The 21,657-nt window shown below is 41.0% G+C and overlaps 1 protein-coding gene across 1 annotated transcript in view; it reads right to left on the reverse strand.

Annotated features, from left to right (window-relative positions):
• The window catches only part of ATRNL1 (attractin like 1), a 1,064,110-nt gene that overhangs the window by 776,562 nt on the left and 265,891 nt on the right, over positions 1 to 21,657 (reverse strand). Inside the window, exon 13 of the mRNA XM_077821844.1 lies at positions 13,573 to 13,691. Within this exon, the coding sequence (XP_077677970.1) occupies positions 13,573 to 13,691 (119 nt within the window). The remainder of the gene's footprint in view (positions 1 to 13,572; positions 13,692 to 21,657) is intronic.

Raw genomic sequence — 21,657 nt, forward strand, 5'->3', positions numbered from 1 at the left:
ACACAAGTATGTCAGATGACACAAACCTACTTTCAGCCTAAAGCAATGTCAGAACCAGACTCCAAATTCTCCTCTTTAGCTGCATGTAGTGTGTGTTGGTGAGGGTGAGAAAAAAAAAAAGAACTCATGTCCTATTGTGGTAACATTAGATGGCAAATATTATTACAGCACACAAATACAACCAGAGAAGATTAACAACACTGTAAGAAGTTTATACTAAAAAGAAAGACACTTGGGAAACAGGATTTAGTTATTTTTTCTTCCTTTATTCATGCCCTTAATCAGTGTGCTATCAGGATCCTGTACTAGGAATTCATTTTCCCACCATCCGCAAAGATATACTTGTATAGTATTTATACACTTTTTAAAATACATCAAAAGCTTTAAATTACAAGGTATTTTCATTGATATTTTGAGATACTTTTTTAACCAACACCTCCAGTATGATAACAGGGCCCCTTTTAGTTTCTGTCTCACAGCCAGAGGTAAACTAAAAAGGCGGCTGGGATGTCACAGATATATTAAGCAGCAAAGAAATTCAACTCATTAACTGAAATAGAAAGACAATCCCTCGGGATGGTTTATTCAGATAAAAGTATAAACTAAATAATCCGTCAACAGCAGGTAGCATAATAACTAACTTACCATAGGGCCTTCAAAACACCTCCAGGTCTGTAGATACCTAAAAGTTTTGTATAAGTTTAGCTATTTCTCACACATCACTTTTTGATAAAAAGCAATTTGATATGTATCTTTCTGTAGCAATATAGAGTGTGTCAGCTATATATATTATTTCTTCAGATTTCTAAAATGTAACTATAGTGCTGTGGCCAAATTAAAATCATCACATAAGCAAAGGACTGCCCATAAATATACCCTCTCCTCAACAGACTTAGAGAGGGAGGTGGAAAAAAAAAACAGGCTTTGCCACATAATCTGAAGGTTAACAAATCTGGGCTCTGGTGGACCAGGAAGGAGAGGAAGTTCTAAAACCCACGACACTGCACAGAGCCAGTAAGTACCTCTCATATACATTGAAGGAGCTCTGGCTCAAGCATTTCTGCTGACCTCCGCTGTGGGTACCAGATGCCAAATCATTTAGGGCTTTATCAGTTAAAATGAACAGCCTGAATATCAATGTTGATAATGCTGCACTAGTTTACTGTGTTGTCAATGTGCAATTCTACTTAATAATCAAACTGTGGCACTCTACACTACCCTTCAGCTTCTGAATGCCCCCAAATGTAGGCCCATATACAGCAGGCTAATTTCAAGGTGACAAAAGGCATGGATAACTGTGGGAAGGTTTGTATTGAGGGGAAAAGATCACATTTGTCTTGAGGGGAAAAAAATATCACTCTTTGCCACAGCTGCTACTTGGGCATCCAGGAGCAGCTCAGGATATATAACAGCACCTCCAAAATGCACACCTGTTTCACAAATGGAAGTCATATTCCATCAACAAGGAGTATAAGGATATAAATTTCCTCCAACTCTTCTGGCTGCTTCTCTCAGCCCATCATCATCATCTCAGTCTTATCTGGACTAAGTCACTGCCAGCTAGTTCTCAATCTCATTCTAGGCACTGGGTAATTAATTCCATTGCTCCAGTTGGGTCAGATGTGTTGAAGACAGAGCTGGGTGTCATCTGTATACCGAATACATTGCAGCCTATGTCTCCTGACTAAACCTCCAAGAAGCCCCACACAGACACAGAATAGTAATATAGATAAGACATATGCAGCACATTTATATGATTAAGATGAGTTTTTTGAATCTTTAATGGTGTACTGGTGTACTACAAAAACATGCTAAATGGGAGATGCAACACTAAGATAATGCAGCACGTTAGTGCAGCACTGGTGATGTTAGTGCACCAACCTCCTGCTCATTAAGGAAAACAATCCACTCATAAATTGCTAGGTACTAAAGCAGTGCAATTGTTAAAATGAGATTTTACTCATATACAGAATCAGTTTCATTAATATTGGAGAGAACAACTTTGGTTTAGGGGCCCATTTGGTGCTCTTACTGGACCAGATGCCCATTAGTAAATAGACTATGAAAGGTACCTATTATTTTTCTGATCTATAGCAGAGGCTACTGTAAAACAAACATGGGAGAGATAGGTAAGTTGTTCTTGAAGCCTATGTAGCTACACGCTACACCATTAAAACAAATGCTAGAAAGTGACAATGTCTACATGTACAGTATGCACACAAATTCCACAGAATCTTTGGTATCAGCTTGCATTTGGTTTGGCTTAATCACCATACATATTGACAAAACTGCCTGAGAGATGCATTACAATGAATTTTAAATTACAAGTAAGCACCATCTGTTCTCATGCAGTACCTCCCCTCCCCTGCTCCATATTCCTTATTAATGCATCATCACAATGTCAAAATCCCAAAGCATTCAGGCAGTTTTAGAAAATGAATTCTTCTCATAGTAACATTACATGTTGCACAGAGTTTTCTGAACAATCTAGGGTATTTGTACCATTATTTTTTAATAGTAGAGTCTATTGAACTCAGATAACCCAAGGCTATTTAAGAATCTTTAAGAGGAAATTCAAACTCTAGTGACTATTTTATTATAATGTACTCTATTGCATTCCATTATTCCGAACCCTTATTTCCCTTAAATCCAATTTACACATTGCTTCCCTGAAAATCTCATTAGCTCAGTGTAAATGTACATCCAATAGGTAATTCATATTAAACCTAGTAAGTTATAATCTGAGCTAACAAAACAAATGACATTTAGATTTATGACAGCACAGCTGTTACTCAAATTCACATAATGCTGTGGGATATTTGTAATATTTATGCACAAGGGTATGCATAAACTATCTTACATTTTCATTTCCTCACTTATGTCTGATTTAGTTTCATTCTTAGTTTCCAGTCCTGCTATTGATAAACACATGTGCAGACTTTTGCACCCATGTGTGTTATCCATTGCAAGATCAGGGCCCTAATTCTATTTTATCTTAGAATTTCAGAAATTAGCCATGGAAAAGGCCTATTAAATCACCTAGTTCATTCTCCTTTTACTGCAGGATTGTTCTGGATAATATATTGTTTGACTGGTTTATCCAGTATATTTCTAAATTATTCAAAGCAATAGAACTTCCACCATTTCTCTTGGGTGACTACAGTATTCTTCAGTCTAATAAATCTCACTATTTGAAATTATTTCAGCTAAATTTTCCTTTCCTCAGTTTGACAATTCTAAGCCTATTTATATTTCCTTGAGCCATCTTAAATAAACAGTATTTCCCCAGCCTTGACGTTTAATTAGGTAGATGATTCTCTTTTCCTTCATATCACAGTTAAAGGTGTTCGTTCAAGCAACGGTTACACTTACCACTGCAGCAAGCACTAGTTACCCCTCTTCCCCAACATGATATACTGCTGTTTATCATCACCTTTTCTTCATGGTCTCCATTAATCTTCAGTCCACGTGAGGGTGCTCAAATCCAAGAGCATTTTAATTTATTTTAAACATAAGATGTTGTGCTTTATTTAAGTCTGTTAGCTCAACCGAACCTTTAAGGAACGTTCCAGCCATTTATCCTCCTATTCCTGACTCAACCTGACCCCCTGTGCCATGAGGCTTCTGTGGAGATGGTGCACAGCTAGCTCTGTACCAGAAGTAGACACCATTTGTGCCAAATACATTCACCTGGAGGACCATGTAAAACATCAAGTTGGTTTCTTTTCTCGGGGGTCCCGCTGGGATCAGTTCTTGGCCCTATGCTATAAATGACTTGGAAGAAAAACACAAAATCATCACTGATAAAGTTTACAGATGACACAAAAAATTCGGGGAGTAATAAAGAATGAAGAGGACAAGTCACTGACTCAGAGTGCTCTAAATTTCTTGATATACTGGGTGCAAGCAAACAAGTGTCATTTTAATACAGCTAAATGTAAATATATACATCAGGGAACAAAGAATGAAGGCCATACTTAGAGGAAGGGGAACTCTTTCCTGGGAAGGAGTGAATTTGAAAAAGTTTTGGGGGAAGTGGTGGATAATCAGCTGAACCTGAGCTCCCATTGTGATGCTGTGGCCAAGAGAATACATGTAACCTTTGGATGAATAAAAAGAGGACTCTCAAGTATGAGTAGAGGTTATTTTAGATGTTTATTTGACACTGGTGTGATTACTGCTAGAATACTGTGTCCAATTCTGGTGATCACAATTCAAGAAGGATGTTGATAAAATGGAAAGAGAGTTCAGAGAAGAGCCAGAATGATGACTACAGGATTAGAAAACATGCCTTACAGTGATAAATTAAAGGAGCTCAATCTACTTATCTTAACAAATAGAAGGTTAACGGATGACTTGATTACAGTCTATAAGTATCTACATGGAGAACAAATATTTAAAGATGGGGCCCTCAATCTAGCAGAGAAAGGTATAACAAAATCCAATGACTAGAAGCTGAAGTTAAACAAAGTCAGACTAGAAAGAAGACACATTTTTAATGGTGAGAGTAATTAATCATCAGAACAACGTACCAAGAGTCAAGGTGGAGTCTCCATCACTGACAATTTTTAAATCGAGATGGGACTTTTTTCTTATATATATGTTATAGGAATTATTTTGGTGATATTCTATGGCCTGTGCTGTACAGGAGATCAGTGGTCATCAACCAGTGGATCTCAATCAACTGGTCAACCTTGGAGCCTCTGACAGTCAATTGCAACCTCCGGCTGCTAAAAGGTAGGCTCCCTGCCTGCCCTGGCCCTTTGCTGCTCCCAGAAGTGGCCAGCTCCTCTGCAGCAGCACAGCCCCTGGGGAGAGAGAGGAGGTCTCCAGGCACTGCTCAAGCCTGCAGAAACTGCCCCTGCAGCTCCCATTGGCTGCAGTTCCCCATTTCTGGCCAATGGGAGCTGCAGGGGCGGTCCCTACAGAGAGGGGCAGCACACAGAGCCATGTGCTTCCGGAAGTGGCATGGGGCCAGTGCAGGCAGGAAGCCTACCTTAGCCCTGCTACACTACAGACTGGGAGCTGCCTGAAGTAAGCGCCGCCCAATCTCTCCCCTATGGTTTTGTCTTCACTGTAGACTTAACTCGGGTTCACCTGCAGGTTTTCCCCATAACATACTCCGTGTTCACACATCCAGATGCCTCTGTTGATGCCACATGATGAAGCAGCGACCACCTACTGCTGCATTGGGCAGGCCCCAAATTAGCATTGCTAATCCAAGGTAACTGAAATGAAAACATGCAGCTACAGCAAAATACAATAATTGATGCAAACTTTTCCAATTACCCCAGGGCACCCATTCCTGTGCCCTATCTTACCATCTACCTGTGCTGTGACCCCTGATTGGAAGTGATCTGCCTTCATATGCCTCTGCTTAGTGTTCTCACCAATATTGCTTGCAGCTACTCCACCTTTGCTCATCTTGTAAATGTCACGGCTGGGTTGTAGGTGGCTAGACTGAGTAGTTGGAGCTAGAGACCCAGGGTCACGACTAGGTCAGGATACCAAGAGGTCAGAAGACAAACTGGAAATCAGAACCACGAGTTGGGAACCAGACTCAGATCGACGTAGGATACCACAGGGTCTGAGGCAAGAGACAAACTGGAGGTCAGGAACCACAAGTCAAGCCAGGTGTGGATGCCAGGAAATCAAGTGGGGAAGCACAAGGCACACAGTCCAGAGCAGAGTGGAGCCCAGTTGTTCAGACAGCTGGCTGTTCCTGTTTCTGGCTTAAGTAGGGCCAGCAGGCCAATCAACAGTTCTGGGGCTCCACCAATTGGACCTCGGGGGCAGAGCCTCACATTCGGGCTGGGCTTCATGGGTCCCAAGTAAGCTATTGTCAGCACGCTTCCAGGTGGATGGTTGAAGCATGGTTGCTTCCATAACTTGCAGGCCTGGGTTCGAGATCCATGGGTCGTGACAGTAAGGTTGCAGCAGCTTGAAAAAGGGTTTGAAAATCATCAGCGCTGTTCCATCTCCAATCACCTTGATCCCCTCCCCATGCCCAACTCCTTCCATCCATTCCTTTACAATGCTTTGGAACAGGCTGAAGTTTGCTGAGCAAAAGAATCTGCATTTGTTTGAGATAAAACTGGATTTTTTTTTATTTGCAGCTGCCTTCAATATGTATACAATTACAGGAATTCAAGGGCATGCACAATTTTTTTCCCTTCTGTGAGGACCAAATGCAACAGTATCAGACTCATGGAGGGAGAAGAGGACAACTATGAGACAACCAAGTATTAGTGAAAAGTGCCATAAGGAGGACATAGGTTTAGTTAAAAAGCAAAGGAAGGAGGGGAAGCCACTGGCGGGTTACCTCTGCCATGACTGGGTGCTGAAGGGGTGAGACATGGCATATCAGAGGACCATGTTTAAGAGACTATTGGGACTTGTGAGTTATCCTGCCCAAACCTCCATGCCAGCTCCATGGATTCACCCAAATGTTACGACATCCTACAAGCTGTGGACAACAATTCCATGGGGAAGGAAGCTAATGAGCCAAACAATGAGCCACGTAACCTCACACCAACAAAATATTCACTGCACTCCACACCTGCTCCAGCAGAGGGAAAGAGAACAGATACCCTGATGATGTGCAGTTTCCTTATTTGTGACAAGGTTTTATGTTGTCTTATATTTGCAAACATTTGTAATCAAGTTTGCGTAGCTGGTCTTCCCACATTTCTATCAATCCACTTCAATAAGTGCAAAAAGAAAGGAATATTTATTTCTTTAATTCATGTATAAACACTACATTTCAATACAAGACAAGAGCACAATGTGCCGTACAACCTCATTAATCAGCCTAAGTGTATTAAAGTGTAGCTCAAGCATGCAATTGCACAAGGCATCACTTACGGACCTTTCTGTAACAGAACCTACCCCATTAGTAAGTGCATTTGTAATTGCCTATAAACATACCCCAAAGAATCATTACTGGCAACCCATTCTGTCCCAAAGTATTTCCGCTTATACTTACATATATTATGAAGCACACAACATACCCAATCACATTTATGGCATTAAACACACTACAGTCCAAATGAGTTTTAATGGCACCATGTTGCTTTCAGTTGGCCAAAGGCACATTCCACCACCATCCTGCACCTGCTCAACATGTATTTAAGCTGCCTCTTGTCCGGTTGGTGCAGGTACTGATAAACCTTCATCACCCAGGGCAGCAGAGGGAAGGCTGGGTCACCTAAAATCACAGTTGGTACAGACACCCTACTGGTGACTGTGTTGTTAGAGGGGAATGATTTATAAGCTTGTCCATGCTCAAACAGGCCAGTCCTTTGGAACACTGCAGAATCATGCACCCTATCTGTGCATCCAGTGTAGGCTTCCATGAATATGTCAAAGTAATCCACAAGGGCCTTGTAGTGGGGTGGTTACCCGATCCTGCCCTGTGGGGCTTAAAAGCCAGCCCTGGGAGAGAGCCAGGGCTGAGAGCAAGAAAAGCTAGGCTGATTGGGGAAATGGCTGCAGCTGGGCCACACCCCAATCAGGCCGCAGCTGGGCCTATAAAGGGGCTGCTAGGCTGAAGCTTAGCCAGTCTCTCTCTGCGTTCAGAGAGAGAAGGGCTTGGCTACAGGGACCTGAGGGAGTATCAAATTGGAGCAGGGCTGGGGGGGAAAGGCCGGGGAGCTACGGCCTGGAAACCCCCAGGCTGCGAGGCCTAGATTAGGGCCTATTAGGTACTGAGGTTGCAAGGGGGCAGCCCACGGATAGACAGAGGCAGCAGGTCCCACCCCAGCCTTGCCTGTGATTAGTGGCTAATACACTGCGGTCTGCCCCAGAGAGCAGGGCTAAGCGATGACTGGCAGTAGCCAAGACTGAGGCAAGGTGGGGGTAGTGGGTGGGGCTCCCCGGGGAGGGGAGACCCTCAGGGATTGTTGGGGTTTACTGCCACGGAGCAGCACCCCAGTTGGAGGCGGCACTGGGTCCTGGGAGGGACCGGGCCCAGTGGTAAGGCAGATCACCAGACGGCAGAGGGCGCTCCAGAGGCTGACGCGCTAATTCCCGCAGACGAGCAGCAGGAGGCACCACCGGGTGAGTCTGCTCCATTACAAGCCTGCATAACAATGGAATAGTAATGTCCTTGCTTGCTTCACATGGCAAGCACAGGATGTGTACATGGCTGGCATCAATAGCACCAAAGAACTCCATGAGTGCAAACTCAGCAATTATTTCAGAGATATTTTCAACTTTCACAACCTCTAGAGCCAGCACGGCATTAATTGCCTTGTAATCCTCTTTGAATGCTGTGCCAGCCATTGATTTGCCAATCCCAAACTGATTGTCAATGGTTAGGTAATAGTCTGGGACTACCAACTTCCACAAGGTGATAGCAACACACTTCTGGACCATTATTGCCTCTCTTATCTTATCTCTTATCACTCAAAGTCTGGGTCACACTCCTCATAAGCTCCAGGAATGTGGATTTCTCATGTGACAATTCTGGGCCCATGGCTGGTCATCCCATGTTTCCACCACAGTGAAATTGCACCACTCTGTGCTTGTGGTCCTGATCCAGTCTGCTTGCAAGAGGTATAGGAAGGGAAGGGGGTGGACTACCATGAAAAATAGCATCAGTTCAGTCCATGCCTCCACGTCCACATGGTCCCATTCTGTTGTTGCTGTTGTGCTTCTGGTTGTAAATACAAACCACTGCTTCTGTCTTCTTCAGGATGGAGTTCGCCTCTGAAACACCCACCATGGTTTCTTGACAGCAGTTCCTGCAGAGGCACGCCAACAAAACATTGCCCCCATAAAAAACAGCATCTGTCAGTTACATTTATTAGTGTGAGCAGGATCCATATCTTCAGCCCATAACAGCACATCATCATCACACCAGCCTGCATTCTGCCAAGAAATGAATTTTCCAGCCCTATACCATTTCCTCCCACAATTCCCAGAGTGGGCAGACAAGTCTCCCCAGAACACCCTGTGACTGTAAGTATAGAGTGGCACAGTGAGCTTTGACTGAATCATGGAATCCATGCCCAGATAGCTTTACCGCTTCTCATGGTTACATATAGTGGCCTTGCAGACATGGGGCGTGACAGCAGCGTGCTGATATCAACAATGTGTTTGCACTGTAGTGCTCATTGACTAACCTGCAATTGCATACCCGTGGTTAGCATGCAGTGAAGACATAGGCTGAGTAAAAAAAAAAAGTGCCCAAGTTGATGTAGAAGGATACCAGAGAATGAGGGAAGCACCTTACATCCTATCCACCAAGGCATCATGCACAGTTGGCCCCAGAGATATCACATTTCAGCCCTTAACTTTGTAAGTCATTCAAATAAAGTGAATTACTTTATGAAGTAATCACTGTTACTTTTCATGGTTCTCTTTCTTTGCGCTCACAGATCATTTCTTTTACTATTTGGTTCCATTATTTTAATAGAAGCCAAAACCAGAATTTACCAGACAGTAATGACAAAGATTATTTTTTTCCCATTTTGCACTATTGAGATCACTTTTGCTTTTTTATTCCAATTACCCACTGCCTTCCCGGTTGTCAATGACTTATCAAAAATAATTGATAGTGGTTCAGTGTGTTTGAGAGTTAATTCCTTTAAGATCCAGAGACACGTATACTCTGGACCTGCTGATTAGTATAGTTCAAAGGTTTTTGTTGTTTTTTAACCATTCCTTCTTTTTATCAACACCACAAATGAAAAAAATCTTCATTTCTTCCTTCATTTCTTCAATACTTACCCATATTTTCTTGTGTAAAAACAATTTAATGATTACTCTAAAATGGCTGATACAACCAATTCCATAAGACTTCTTATTTACCAATAGACCGTTGGTACTTTCTAGTATTTGTTTTTCTTGACCATATATTTGGGTCAGTTAGTTGTATCTGAAAGCAAGATTGATTGATTTTTTTATAAACACATTCTGATACTAAAATATATGGAGTACTTTTCTATATGGTGAAGGTGAGCAATGGAGAGGAACAAAAAAAAGTATTTTCAATAAACAAGAAGTGAAGTTTACGAACAAAAAGTCCATCCTAGGCTTTGTGAAACTGCTTTTCTATGCCACTGAACAATCTCAGCCACAAAACCCAGTAGGATCAGTACCTGAAACTCCAGTTTATCATCCCAATAGCTATATTTTAGCAACAGAAGCCTAAAATTGAGCAATATTTACTTTTTATATTGTGATTTTTCTCTTTCCAATAAAATCTGCTTTATTGACAACAAACTTACCTGGTTTTAGATGGTATTAACTGGTACAGTCAATTTCTTACGCGACATTGTGCCTCAGAGAGAAAATCGAAACTCTGACCTTGAAACAGGAACTTATAATGGCTTGAGTACAGAGTCAAAGATCCTGAAAAGATTTAGCTCTTCCTTGCCAAAGAGTTGCACAGTACCAGTGGACAGGCCCTTTGTGAACTCAGGGAGTGCCAGATAAATGACCTGAAAGTTACTAGGCAGACATACAATCTGTCAAAGCAACTCTTATTCCACTTATGTATGCCCTTTGGCTACCATTGGAAGTAGCACTGCCTACTTGCTAAAACACCAACCTAGTATTGTGGAGGTTTAGCTTTAATTCACAGCTCTGCCACTAAGTTGCTGTGTGACATTGGGAAACTCAACATCTTGGTGCCTTAGTCTCCCAATTTACAGAATATGGGTATGCTACCCACTTTTGTAAAGTGCTTTGAAATCTAAGGATGAAAAGTACAAATTATCATCATCGTGATTATTATTGTCTTCTATCTTTTTATGCATGCCTTAAACAAATCTACATATTTTTGCTTTATTCCCTCCCTATCTCCATTTCTCAGAGCCTGTTTATACCCTCAGATCTTTGAGAACTATCCTTGTGAAATCCACTAGGATGTGTGTTCTTTCACAGCAATTCTATTAAACTTCCAAGAGAGCTTTTGTAATTTTTGGTTTTGTTTTTAAAGAAAAATCTTTTATCAAGACTGCAAGTGAATGTATCTCAGGGAAACTAAGCAAATGTCCTCTGACTTCTGCTGTGCATTTAAGTGCTTGGCATATCGTCCAAGTACTGCTGTATGCCACTGATACCATGAGTAAGTCCATCATAATTCACACATTTAAAACCTACTCAAAATGTACCGATAACCTAGGTTGCATTTTGCTGTCACTGGTGTTTCTGTAGTGAAGTAACAGGTAAATGCAGGCTTCAACTGCAGTTCAATTCAAAACACAGCAAGAATAAACATTTTCTCTTTTTCCCCCATTTCAGTATTTCTATATTATGAAAAATGTACAGTGACGGAAGGAAAGATGCATACGAAATAAGAGCTCATGAAAATAACAGCACTCAGGAGACAGTTGTAAATTTATATTGGATATTAATATTTATCATTAACATGTTTACCAGCAACCTTCCCCAAATGGTGGTGAGGGTGGTCCCTATATACTGTAGATTCCAAAATGTGTTGCAATTTCGAACACTATTCCTCTTGATTCCTCTGCACTAACTCTTTGATGTTCAGTAAAATGCTACAGTGTGGTACGTTTATGGAATTTTACATCTGTTTTAGCGGTAACCTTGCAGTACATCCGATGCTTCATATAGGTGCCGTGTAAGAAATTAGATAGAGTAACAGATTCAGTTAGGGCACCAGACTGAGAATCAGGAGACATGAGTTCTGTTCCAAGAATGGTCATCAACCATGACCAAAGGCAATTCGCATGACTTCATTGCCTCAGTTTCCCCATCTGTAGTAATCATACTTACCCACCTTTGAAAAACAATTTGAGATCCATTGATAAAAAGCACTATAAAAGTTCTGAGTATTATTACTATTATTTTCTGAGTCATTCTAGTGGGAGCTGTCAAAACATCTCATGAATTTTGTGAACAGCTCCATGTTATATTGTCTTGGAACATGATTGTGTAGGGTTTCCATTGTAAAGAATAAGTAATGAGTACTAAACCTCATGGATGATGCTGTTTATCTGACAATAACTGTTGAGATTTCAGTGAAGCCTGGGGACTTAAGCACCTATCTCTCATTGAAACTCAAAAGCAGATGGATCATAGAATTGTAGGACTGGAAGGGACCTCAAGACTTGGTCATCGAGTCCTGTCCCCTACACTAATGGCAGGCCTAAGTATTATCTACACCATCCCTAACAGGTGTTTGTCTAACTTCCTCTTAATCTCCAAAAATGGAGATTCCACAACCTCCCTAGGCAATTTGTTCCAATACTTAACTCCCTGACAGGAAGTTTTTCCTAATGTCCAAACTAAACCGCCCTTACTGCAATTTACAGCCATTGCTTCTTGTCCTACCCTCAGAGTTTAACTAAAACAATTTTTCTCCTTTTCCTTGTAACAACCTTTTCATGTACTTGAAAACTGTTATCATGGGCCCTCACAGTCTTCTCTTCTCCAAACCAAACCATTTTTTTCAATCTTCCCTCATAGGTCATGTTTTCTAGACCTTTAATCACTTTTGTTGCTTTTCTCTGGACTTTCTCCAATTTGTCTACATCTTTCCTGATATGTGGCACCCAGAACTGGTTGCAATACTCCAGCTGAGGTCTAATCAGCATGGAGTAGAGTGGAAGAATTACTTCTTCTGTCTTGCTTACACCACTCCTGCTAAGACATCCCAGAATTATGTTTGCTTTTTTGGCAACAGTGCAACACTGTTGACTCATTTGTCACTCACTATGACCCCCAGATACCTTTCCACAGTACTCCTTCTTGGGCAGTCATTTCCCATTTTGTAGATGTGCAACAGATTATTCCTTTCTAAGTAGAGTACTCTACATTTGTCCTTACTGAATTTCATCCTATTTACTCCAGTTTGTCCAAATCATTTTGAATTTTAATCCTCTCCTACAAAGCACTTGCAACCCCTCCCAGCACAGTATCATCCACAAACTTTATAAGTGTACTCTCTATGCCATTATCTAAATAATTGCTCAGATATCTCCTCAGTCAGCTCAAATATTCTAGGATGTATTTCATCAGGCCCTGGTGATGAAGACATCTAAATTGTCTACATAATCTTTAACATTTTTTTCCTATCTTAGCCTCACTTCCTACATCATTTTAACTGGCATTCACTATGTTAGATGTCCAATCTCTGCTAAACTTTTTGTTGAAAACTGAAACAAAAAAGTCACTTAGCACTTCTGCCATTTCCACATTTTCTGTTATTGTCTTTCCCCACTCATTTGAGTAATGGGGCTACCCTGTCCTTGGATGCCTATCTCCCATAGATTCCTTTAAAAATCTCAGACAATACTGCTATATGTTCACTTTTTTATATGTTAACAGACTAATAACTTAAATTACCTGGTAGGGTGTGGGATAACTTAGAAATTTCCTCAGTTGAAGGATGGGGAGCAGTCAAAAATAAGGTAACAGAAAGTTTCGGTTTTCAGATATTTTTCCTTTGTATTAATTCTCTTTACCGTGTATGAAGAAGTGTGTTTTTCATATTTCCAAATATCTGATGTATAACATTTTATTCAATGCTGTTAAATGGTAAACGAATGTTTATACAGAAGCAATGTTAACTATATATACATATAATCAAATACTTACCATACTGCAGTTACTGTTCGCTGAAATGCACTTCTTGTCATCACACCACTGGCAACCATTTGTATTGGCAGTACAACTGGCACAGTCTGCATATCTGTAACATCTGTCATCTGCAGCAGCTGTAATACAAATGAGAGACAAAACAAATGGCAAAATGAAAGAGAGAGTGCCACAATTCTTAATTCACACATTTTTAACAGCTGCTTCAGACAATATCTGGCATTTTTTCATTGCAAACATGACCTTCAATTTAAGATGCAATTTACTTAATAGGAAATCAATCATATTAGGTTAATGTTATACCCCCTTTAAAACACCTGTTCTTTAAACACACATTAGTTGAAGTTTCATAAGACCCTGACCTGTCAAAGAAACAGTCCTTGATTTGTAACCTATAGACTGATACTAGAACAGTACATGGATCAGAGAAACATGTTAATAGCCTTTTATTCTATCCCTTGATCATTAATTTAACAAAGTGGATGAAAAATATTTTTAGGCTTGACCTTTTTACAGAAATAATAGGTCTTTATGCAAGAAGACAGCAGTAAAACAAGTAAAAACAAAACCTAACAGGATCATTCCGTAACCGATAAGAATCAATTCTAACTCTTAATTAATTTCATAAACTTTCAATACTGCATACAGTAGAACCTCAGAGTTATGAACACCTTGGGAGCGGAGGTTGTTTGTAACTCTGAGCAAAACGTTATGATAGTTCTTTCAAAAGTTTACAACTGAACATTGACTTAATACAGTTTTGAAACTTTACTATGCAGAAGAAAAATGCTGCTTTTACCCATCTTAATTTAAACAGAAAGAGTTTCCTTACCTTGTCAAATCTTTTTTTTAAATTTTCCCTTTATTTTTTTTTGTAGTCTACATTTAAGACAATACTGTACTATATTTGCTGCTGCTTTTTTTGGGGGGGGGGAGGGGGGAGAAAAGGGGTCGTCTCTGCTGCTGCCTGATTGTTTGTTTTCTTCTGGTTCCAAATGAGGTGTGTGGTTCAACGGTCAGTTTGTAACTCTGGTGTTCGTAACTTTGAGGTTTGACTGTAGTAAATTACCATGGTTTTAAAACCACCACCATTTGGAATATAGTACAAAGATGAACACTACATATTTTTAAGGAAAATAAGTATGTGTAATGTATATTGTACTAGATTTTCAATACAAAAGTACATTTGAATAATGGTTTGTTCTCCAATATATTGTTTTTATTTTACTCATCTTAACTATTTCACTTGCCATGTTACAATCATAGATATTTTTGATATTTCTATACCCAACATTCTATTGTGGGAAACCAACTGGAGTGGTTATTTTGGGGGCTGTTTGTTTGTTTTTTGAGTTTTTCTGGCAATGAAGTAGTAAGTATATTGCATTTTGGATATTTCTGCACTGCCATAATTAGCAGACTAATCACACATTACTTTTAAAAAATATGTTTATACTTAGTTGTGAGCATGGCATTTACCATACTGAAAAGGTGGGTATGAGATTTACATGAAGATCAAAATGTACGTAAAACATACTGCAATATAATCTACCTGTTTTACAAAAACATTAACCAATCTCTGTTTTGGTTTTACCTTAGCTAAATCAAAACAGAACTTTAATACAGTCAGAAATCCAGTGGGATATATGCTGTGCTGTTCCAGGTTCCCCTTTAATCCCCTCAGTATAGGCTATATGAAGTCTAGGAGATGATTTAAACATGAAGTCTAGATAACAGGATACAGCCATTTAAACATCCAAGGTATAAAGCTTTCCTCTGAGTTGCTGGAGTGAGGTTTCAGAAAAAACATTGGAAGAGGCATGGTTGGATTGAGGTGGAATGCAGAAAATATCTTGGGCATAAACTCAGGCCAAGAGAGACCTTTTATTCGTGAAAGATTGTGAAACATGGGTCAGCTAGAAGTGCCTGAAGTTCAGACACTCTCCTAGCAGAAGTAATTGCTACCAAAAACTGGCAACAGCAGCAAAGATGATGTTGCCAAAGGTTCAAAAGGATGATCCATTAAGTATGACAAGATCAAGTTCAGATCCCATGTGAGATGTGTTGTGGGTGTTTTGTCCTCGATGAAAACATCAGAACAACTGCTTAGTAAATGGTGACGTGGACCTGCTATTGATGAAGCTAAACGTCTGTGTCGAGGAGGCTTAGATCTCCTTTTAGAGACATCCTGGGCTCTTGGCTGGTAAAATGAGAACCTCTAGTGAGATCAAGTTTAAACTGTTTCCATTTCATCATTAGAGTGTAAAATCTCAGAGAGCAGAGTTGCTCAAGAATTTTTTTTTTAACATGCACCTGGTATCATAAAAAGAAAAGGAGTACTTGTGGCACCTTAGAGACTAACCAATTTATTTGAGCATAAGCTTTCGTGAGCTACAGCTCACTTCATCAGAGGCATCCGATGAAGTGAGCTGTAGCTCACGAAAGCTTATGCTCAAATAAATTGGTTAGTCTCTAAGGTGCCACAAGTACTCCTTTTCTTTTTGCGAATACAGACTAACATGGCTGTTACTCTGAAACCTGGTATCATAAGGATTTTTGGGGGGGGAAACAGCTTAGAACCTTCAGTTAAAAGGTCTTTGATGGAAACAGTTGTAGCCATGGAACGCAAAGCAGTGTCTGGTGCATCAATGCCTTCTTGAAGAGAAGCACAGGCTCTGAGATGTCTTTCAGACATTGTCATGAACTGTCTCTGTTTTCTTCAGACAATTAGTCTACAAATTTCACTATTGATGACCAATAAATAAGCATATATTTGGAAGGCAAAGCCTGATAATTTGATACTGTTAGGAAAATTTTAACATGAAGCAGTTATGTCAACCGAACCAAAGTTAGGCCAATGCAGGAATGCTGGGAAAGTTCCTGAATGAGATAGGCAGGATGAAAGAATGCTTGTTAAGTTGCAAGGAGTGAATTAGGAGGAGACCTGCATTCCTGCATTATCGTACCAGATGTTCTGAGAATGAGAAGGAGACACACTGTCTCCACTCCCTGTTTCTGTTTCATGTATGTTCTTAACTCCTCATCCCCTGTTTGACAACTGGATTGATAAGAAAGTTGGGGAGGCATAACGACTTGCAAAAAGCTATATACAATAGGGGATAGGTATGCATGAATGATAAAGAACTTTTAACTAACAAAGGGGAGGGGGATTTGGGCTATTTCATGAATAATCTGTGACGCAACGGACCTGTCTATAAAAACCTATTAGTTTTGCCTAAGAGGTGGCTGGTTCTCTTCAGAGACGGGCTGCTCTCTATTGTTGTGTGCACTCTTCAATAAAGAGCTTATACGTGGACTTTGCTGGTGTTGCCTGTCTCTCTGCGGTCAGACAACGAACCATGCCGTCTGGGATTCGAGTCCCCGACAATACCCTCAGTTGAAGACGTGCAATGGTATAGGCTTTCCTTCCATACAGGATTTATTAGCTGCAATGACTATCAGAGTCTGAAATAGGATGTGTCAGTGGTTCTCAATTTTTTTTTCCACAGACCACTTGAAAATTGCTGAGGGTCTCAGCGGACCACTTAATGATCTTTCCAAATGTTGTTTGTACCGTTAGCTAACTATTGTAAAGCATTTTGGATAAAAGTGCTATATCAAAAAAATCAACTTTTTTTGATCTACAAATAAAAGCACACAACTCATATTTTAATATCAGTAGTCTTACCTTTCTAATGTGATGGATATGCCCTCTTTCCCCCGCCACAGCAGCCACAGAGCTGAGGCTGGAAAGGAGGCCCTCTCTCCTCAGCAGTCACCACCCCGGAGCTGGGGAAAGTTGCCTCTTTCTCTGGCCACCACAGCCCTGCACATCCCAAATTCCCCCCACCCTCTAAGGCACACGCCTGTGGGACTCCACTAATTAGGTGGGTGGTCCTTCATTCTCTCATGTGCGGCCACCCAGGCATGCACCTTAGAGGAAGCTATCCGCAGATCACCTGAATGGAGCGGTCCGCGGACCACAGTTTGAGAACCTCTGGGATAGGTGAAATAGTAGTCAAATTCCTGTTGAGGAACCTAGTAACACCTGTCCACACGTTTGGCAGTATGTGGTACAGAAGCCGGTCTCTGACAAAGTGTTGTGACTGGCTTTAAAACGGGCTTCGTAAATGGGAAGGGCAACACTTTCAGGTGCTGGAGCTTTCGGAATGTCTAAAAATTCATGCAGATTGTCCTGCACAACTTCTGTTTGCACCCATAGGGATATGGCCACCCTCATAAGAAGTTCCTGAAAGATCTTAAAGTCTTGAGGAGGAGGAGGAGGAGAGAACTCTGCTGTTATGGTCTTATCAGAAGAAGAAATGTTGGGAGGTGGTTTTGTGGCTTCATCCCTGGGTTTCTCTTCCTCAGTTGGTCCCAACATTGTGGGTGGCTGATGGGCCAGAAAGGGGTCTTCCCTAACAGGAATAGAGACTAGAGATGCTGACTTTCTTCCCAACTGCACTGCAGACAGGGATCTAGAAACACTGAGAGCAATACAGAGTGCCCAGTAAGGCAAGGGTGGGTAGTTCAATCTCTGCACGGCACACAGTGATGGACACTAAGCTGGCTTATAAACTTTCCTGTTCCATACCATGGGTTTGAGCAGTGCCTGTAGAACGTGACCTGAAAGGTGATCTAAAAGACCTTGCAAGATGAACAGGTCATGCTCCAAATTTGAAAATGAGGAGTTACAGCTCTCTTCAGGAAACAGAGGAGCTGCTCTGGTGGATGGCAGGGGAGACAACAGCCAGCAGTGCATGCTGTTGCATGGACAGTAATGCTAGAGTTGAAGCTGGTTTTGTTAGACAAGTTAGACATCTTCAAGTCACCAGGGTCTGATGAAATGCATCCTAGAATACTCACGGAGCTGACTGAGGAGATATCTGAGCCATTAGCTATTATCTTTGAAAAGTCATGGAAGATGGGAGAGATTCCAGACGACTGGAAAAGGGGAAATATAGTGCCAATCAATAAAAAGGGAAATAAGGACAACCCGGGGAATTACAGATCAATCAGCTTCACTTCTCTACCGAAAAAGATAATGGAGCAAATAATTAAGCAATGAATTTGCAAACATCTAGAAGGTGATAAGTAACAGTCAACATGGATTTGTCAAGAACAAATTGTATCAAACCAACTTGATAGCTTTCTTTGACAGGGTAACAAGCCTTGTGGAAAAGGGGGAAGAGGTAGATGTGGTATATCTTGACTTTAGTAAAACTTTTGATACGGTCTTCCATGAACTTCTAAACAAACTAGGGAAATGCAACCTAGATGGAGCTACTGTAAGGTGGGTGGAAAACTGGTTGGAAAACCATTCCCAGAGAGTAGTTATCAGTGGTTCACAGTCATGCTGGAAGGGCATAATGGGTGGGGTCCCGCAGGGATCAGTTCTGGGTCTGGTTCTGTTCAATATCTTCATCAATGATTTAGATAATAGTATAGAGGTACCTTTATAAAGTTGCATACAATACCAAGCTGGGAGGGGCTGCAAGTGCTTTGGAGGATAGGATTAAAAATTCTAAATGATCTGGACAAACTGGAGAAATGGTCTGAAGTAAACAGGATGAAATTCATCAAGGACAAATGCAAAGTACTCCATTTAGGAAGGAACAATCTATTGCACACATGCAAAATGGGAAATGACTGCCTAGGAAGGAGTACTGCGGAAATGGATGTGGGGGTCATAGTGGACCATAAGCTAAATATGAGTCAACAATGTAACGCTGTTGCAAAAAAAGTGAACATCATTCTGGGATGTATTAGCAGGAGTATTGTAAGCAAGACACAAGAAGTAATTCTTCTGCTCTATTCCGCACTGATTAGGCCTCAACTGGAGTATTGTGCCCAGGTCTGGGTGCCACATTTTAGCAAAGATGTGGACAAATTGGAAAAAGTCCAGTAAAGTGCAACAAAAATGATTAAAGGTGTAGAAAATATGACCTATGATGGAAGATTGAAAAAATTTGGTTTGTTTAGTCCAGAAAAGAGAAGACTCAGAGGGGACATAACAGTTTTCAAGTACAAAAAAAGATTGATACAAGGAACAGGGAGAAAAATTGTTTTAGTTAAACTCTGAAGGTAGGACAAGAAGCAATGGACTTAAATTGTAGTAAGGGCAGTTTAGGTTGGACATAAGGAAAAACTTCCTGTCAGGAGAGTTAAGAATTGGAACAAATTGCATAGGGAGGGAATCTTCATCTTTGGAGATTAAGAGCAAGTTAGACAAACACCTTGTCATAAATATAAAGGGAAGGGTAAACCCCTTTAAAATCCCTCCTGGCCAGAGGAAAAATCCTCTCACTTGTAAAGGGTTAAGAAGCTAAAGGTAACCTCGCTGGCACCTGACCAAAATGACCAATGAGGAGACAAGATACTTTCAAAAGCTGGGAGGAGGGAGAAAAACAAAGGGTCTGTGTCTGTCTGTGTGATGCTTTTGCCGGAGACAGAACAGGAATGGAGTCTTAGAACTTAGTAAGTAATCTAGCTAGGTATGTGTTAGATTATGATTTCTTCAAATGGCTGAGAAAATAGCTGTGCTGAATAGAATGAATATTTCTGTCTGTGTGTCTTTTTTGTAACTTAAGTTTTTGCCTAGAGGGATTCTCTATGTTTTGAATCTAATTACCCTGTAAGGTATTCACCATCCTGATTTTACAGAGGTGATTCTTTTCTTTTTACTTCTATTAAAAGTCTCTTGTAAGAAAACTGAATGCTTTTTTCATTGTTCTAAGATCCAAGGGCTTGGGTCTGTGGTCACCTATGCAAATTGGTGAGGATTTTTACCAAACCTTCCCCAGGAAGTGGGGTGCAAGGGTTGGGAGGATTTTGGGGGGAAAGACGGGTCCAAACTCCATTTTTTCAGGAACCCAGATAAAGTTTGGTGGTGGCAGTGGAAATCCAAGGGCAAAGGGTAAAATAGTTTGTACCTTGGGGAAGTTTTAACCTAAGCTGCTAAAAGTAAGTTTAGGAGGTTTTCATGCAGGTCCCCACATCTGTACCCTAGAGTTCAGAGTGGGGAAGGAACCTTGACACACCTGTTAGGGATGGTATAGAAAATACTTAGGCCTGCCATTAGAGCTGAGGACTGGACTAGATGACCTCTTGAGATCCCTTCCAGTTCCATGATTCTATGATTCAGGTGGAGCCTGCTGCAGAGGACAAAATGCTGACTTGTGTCCAGATTTTGCCAATGGTGCTCACAGTGCCAGCATTATATATGGTGTCGACATTATCAGTGGTGCTGATTCAGCAGACAAGGAAGGCAGAGCCAATGTGGCTGAAGCCGCTGCTGCTACCAGATGGTGAAGCAGCAATAAATTAGGCACAGAAAGGTACAGCAAGCCTTTGCTGAAAAGAACATCTGTGGCATTGATGGTACCAAAACAGAAGGTAAGTGCTCCACAGACAATACAAGTGGTACCAGACTCAACAGTGCCAGAGTGGAGGTAGTTCACAGCAGCAAAAATTAAAGCACCAGTCTTGATGGTCATGTTCGAGTCAATGGTGCCAACTCAGACAGTACTAGTGAACATCAGTGTTTGTAACGTGACTTGAGCTCAGTGCCGGAGGACTTCTTAGATCACTTATTCTATTCATGTGACAAAGTATGAGACCTAGATAATCTATCAGCCTCAGAGGATGAAGATAACTTCTGCTTCAAAGAGGCTACAGGAGAAGAAGAAGGTGGCCTCTTCAGATTTTGGTTTTGGGGCTGGAGCAGCCAGAAGACCAATCCTCATAGAATCACAGAAGTGTAGGACTGGAAGGGATCTTGAGAGGTCATCTGGTCCAGTCCCCAACACTCAAGGCCGGACTGCACAATAAGTAGACCATTCCTGACAGGTGACTGTCAAGCCTGTTCTTGAAAACTTTCAATGACAAAGATTCTACAACCTCCCTATTCAATTTATTCCAGTGCTTAACTACCCTAACAGGAAGCTTTTCCTAATGGCTAACCTAAACCGCCCTTGCTGCAATTTAAGTCCATTGCTTCTTGTCCTATCCTCAGAGATTAATGAGAATCATTTTTCTCCCTGTTCCTTGTAACAATCTTTTATGTACTTGAAAACTGTTATTACG

This window comes from Eretmochelys imbricata, chromosome 7 (assembly GCF_965152235.1).
Source record: "Eretmochelys imbricata isolate rEreImb1 chromosome 7, rEreImb1.hap1, whole genome shotgun sequence".
In the NCBI taxonomy this organism is placed as follows: Eukaryota; Metazoa; Chordata; order Testudines; family Cheloniidae; genus Eretmochelys; species Eretmochelys imbricata.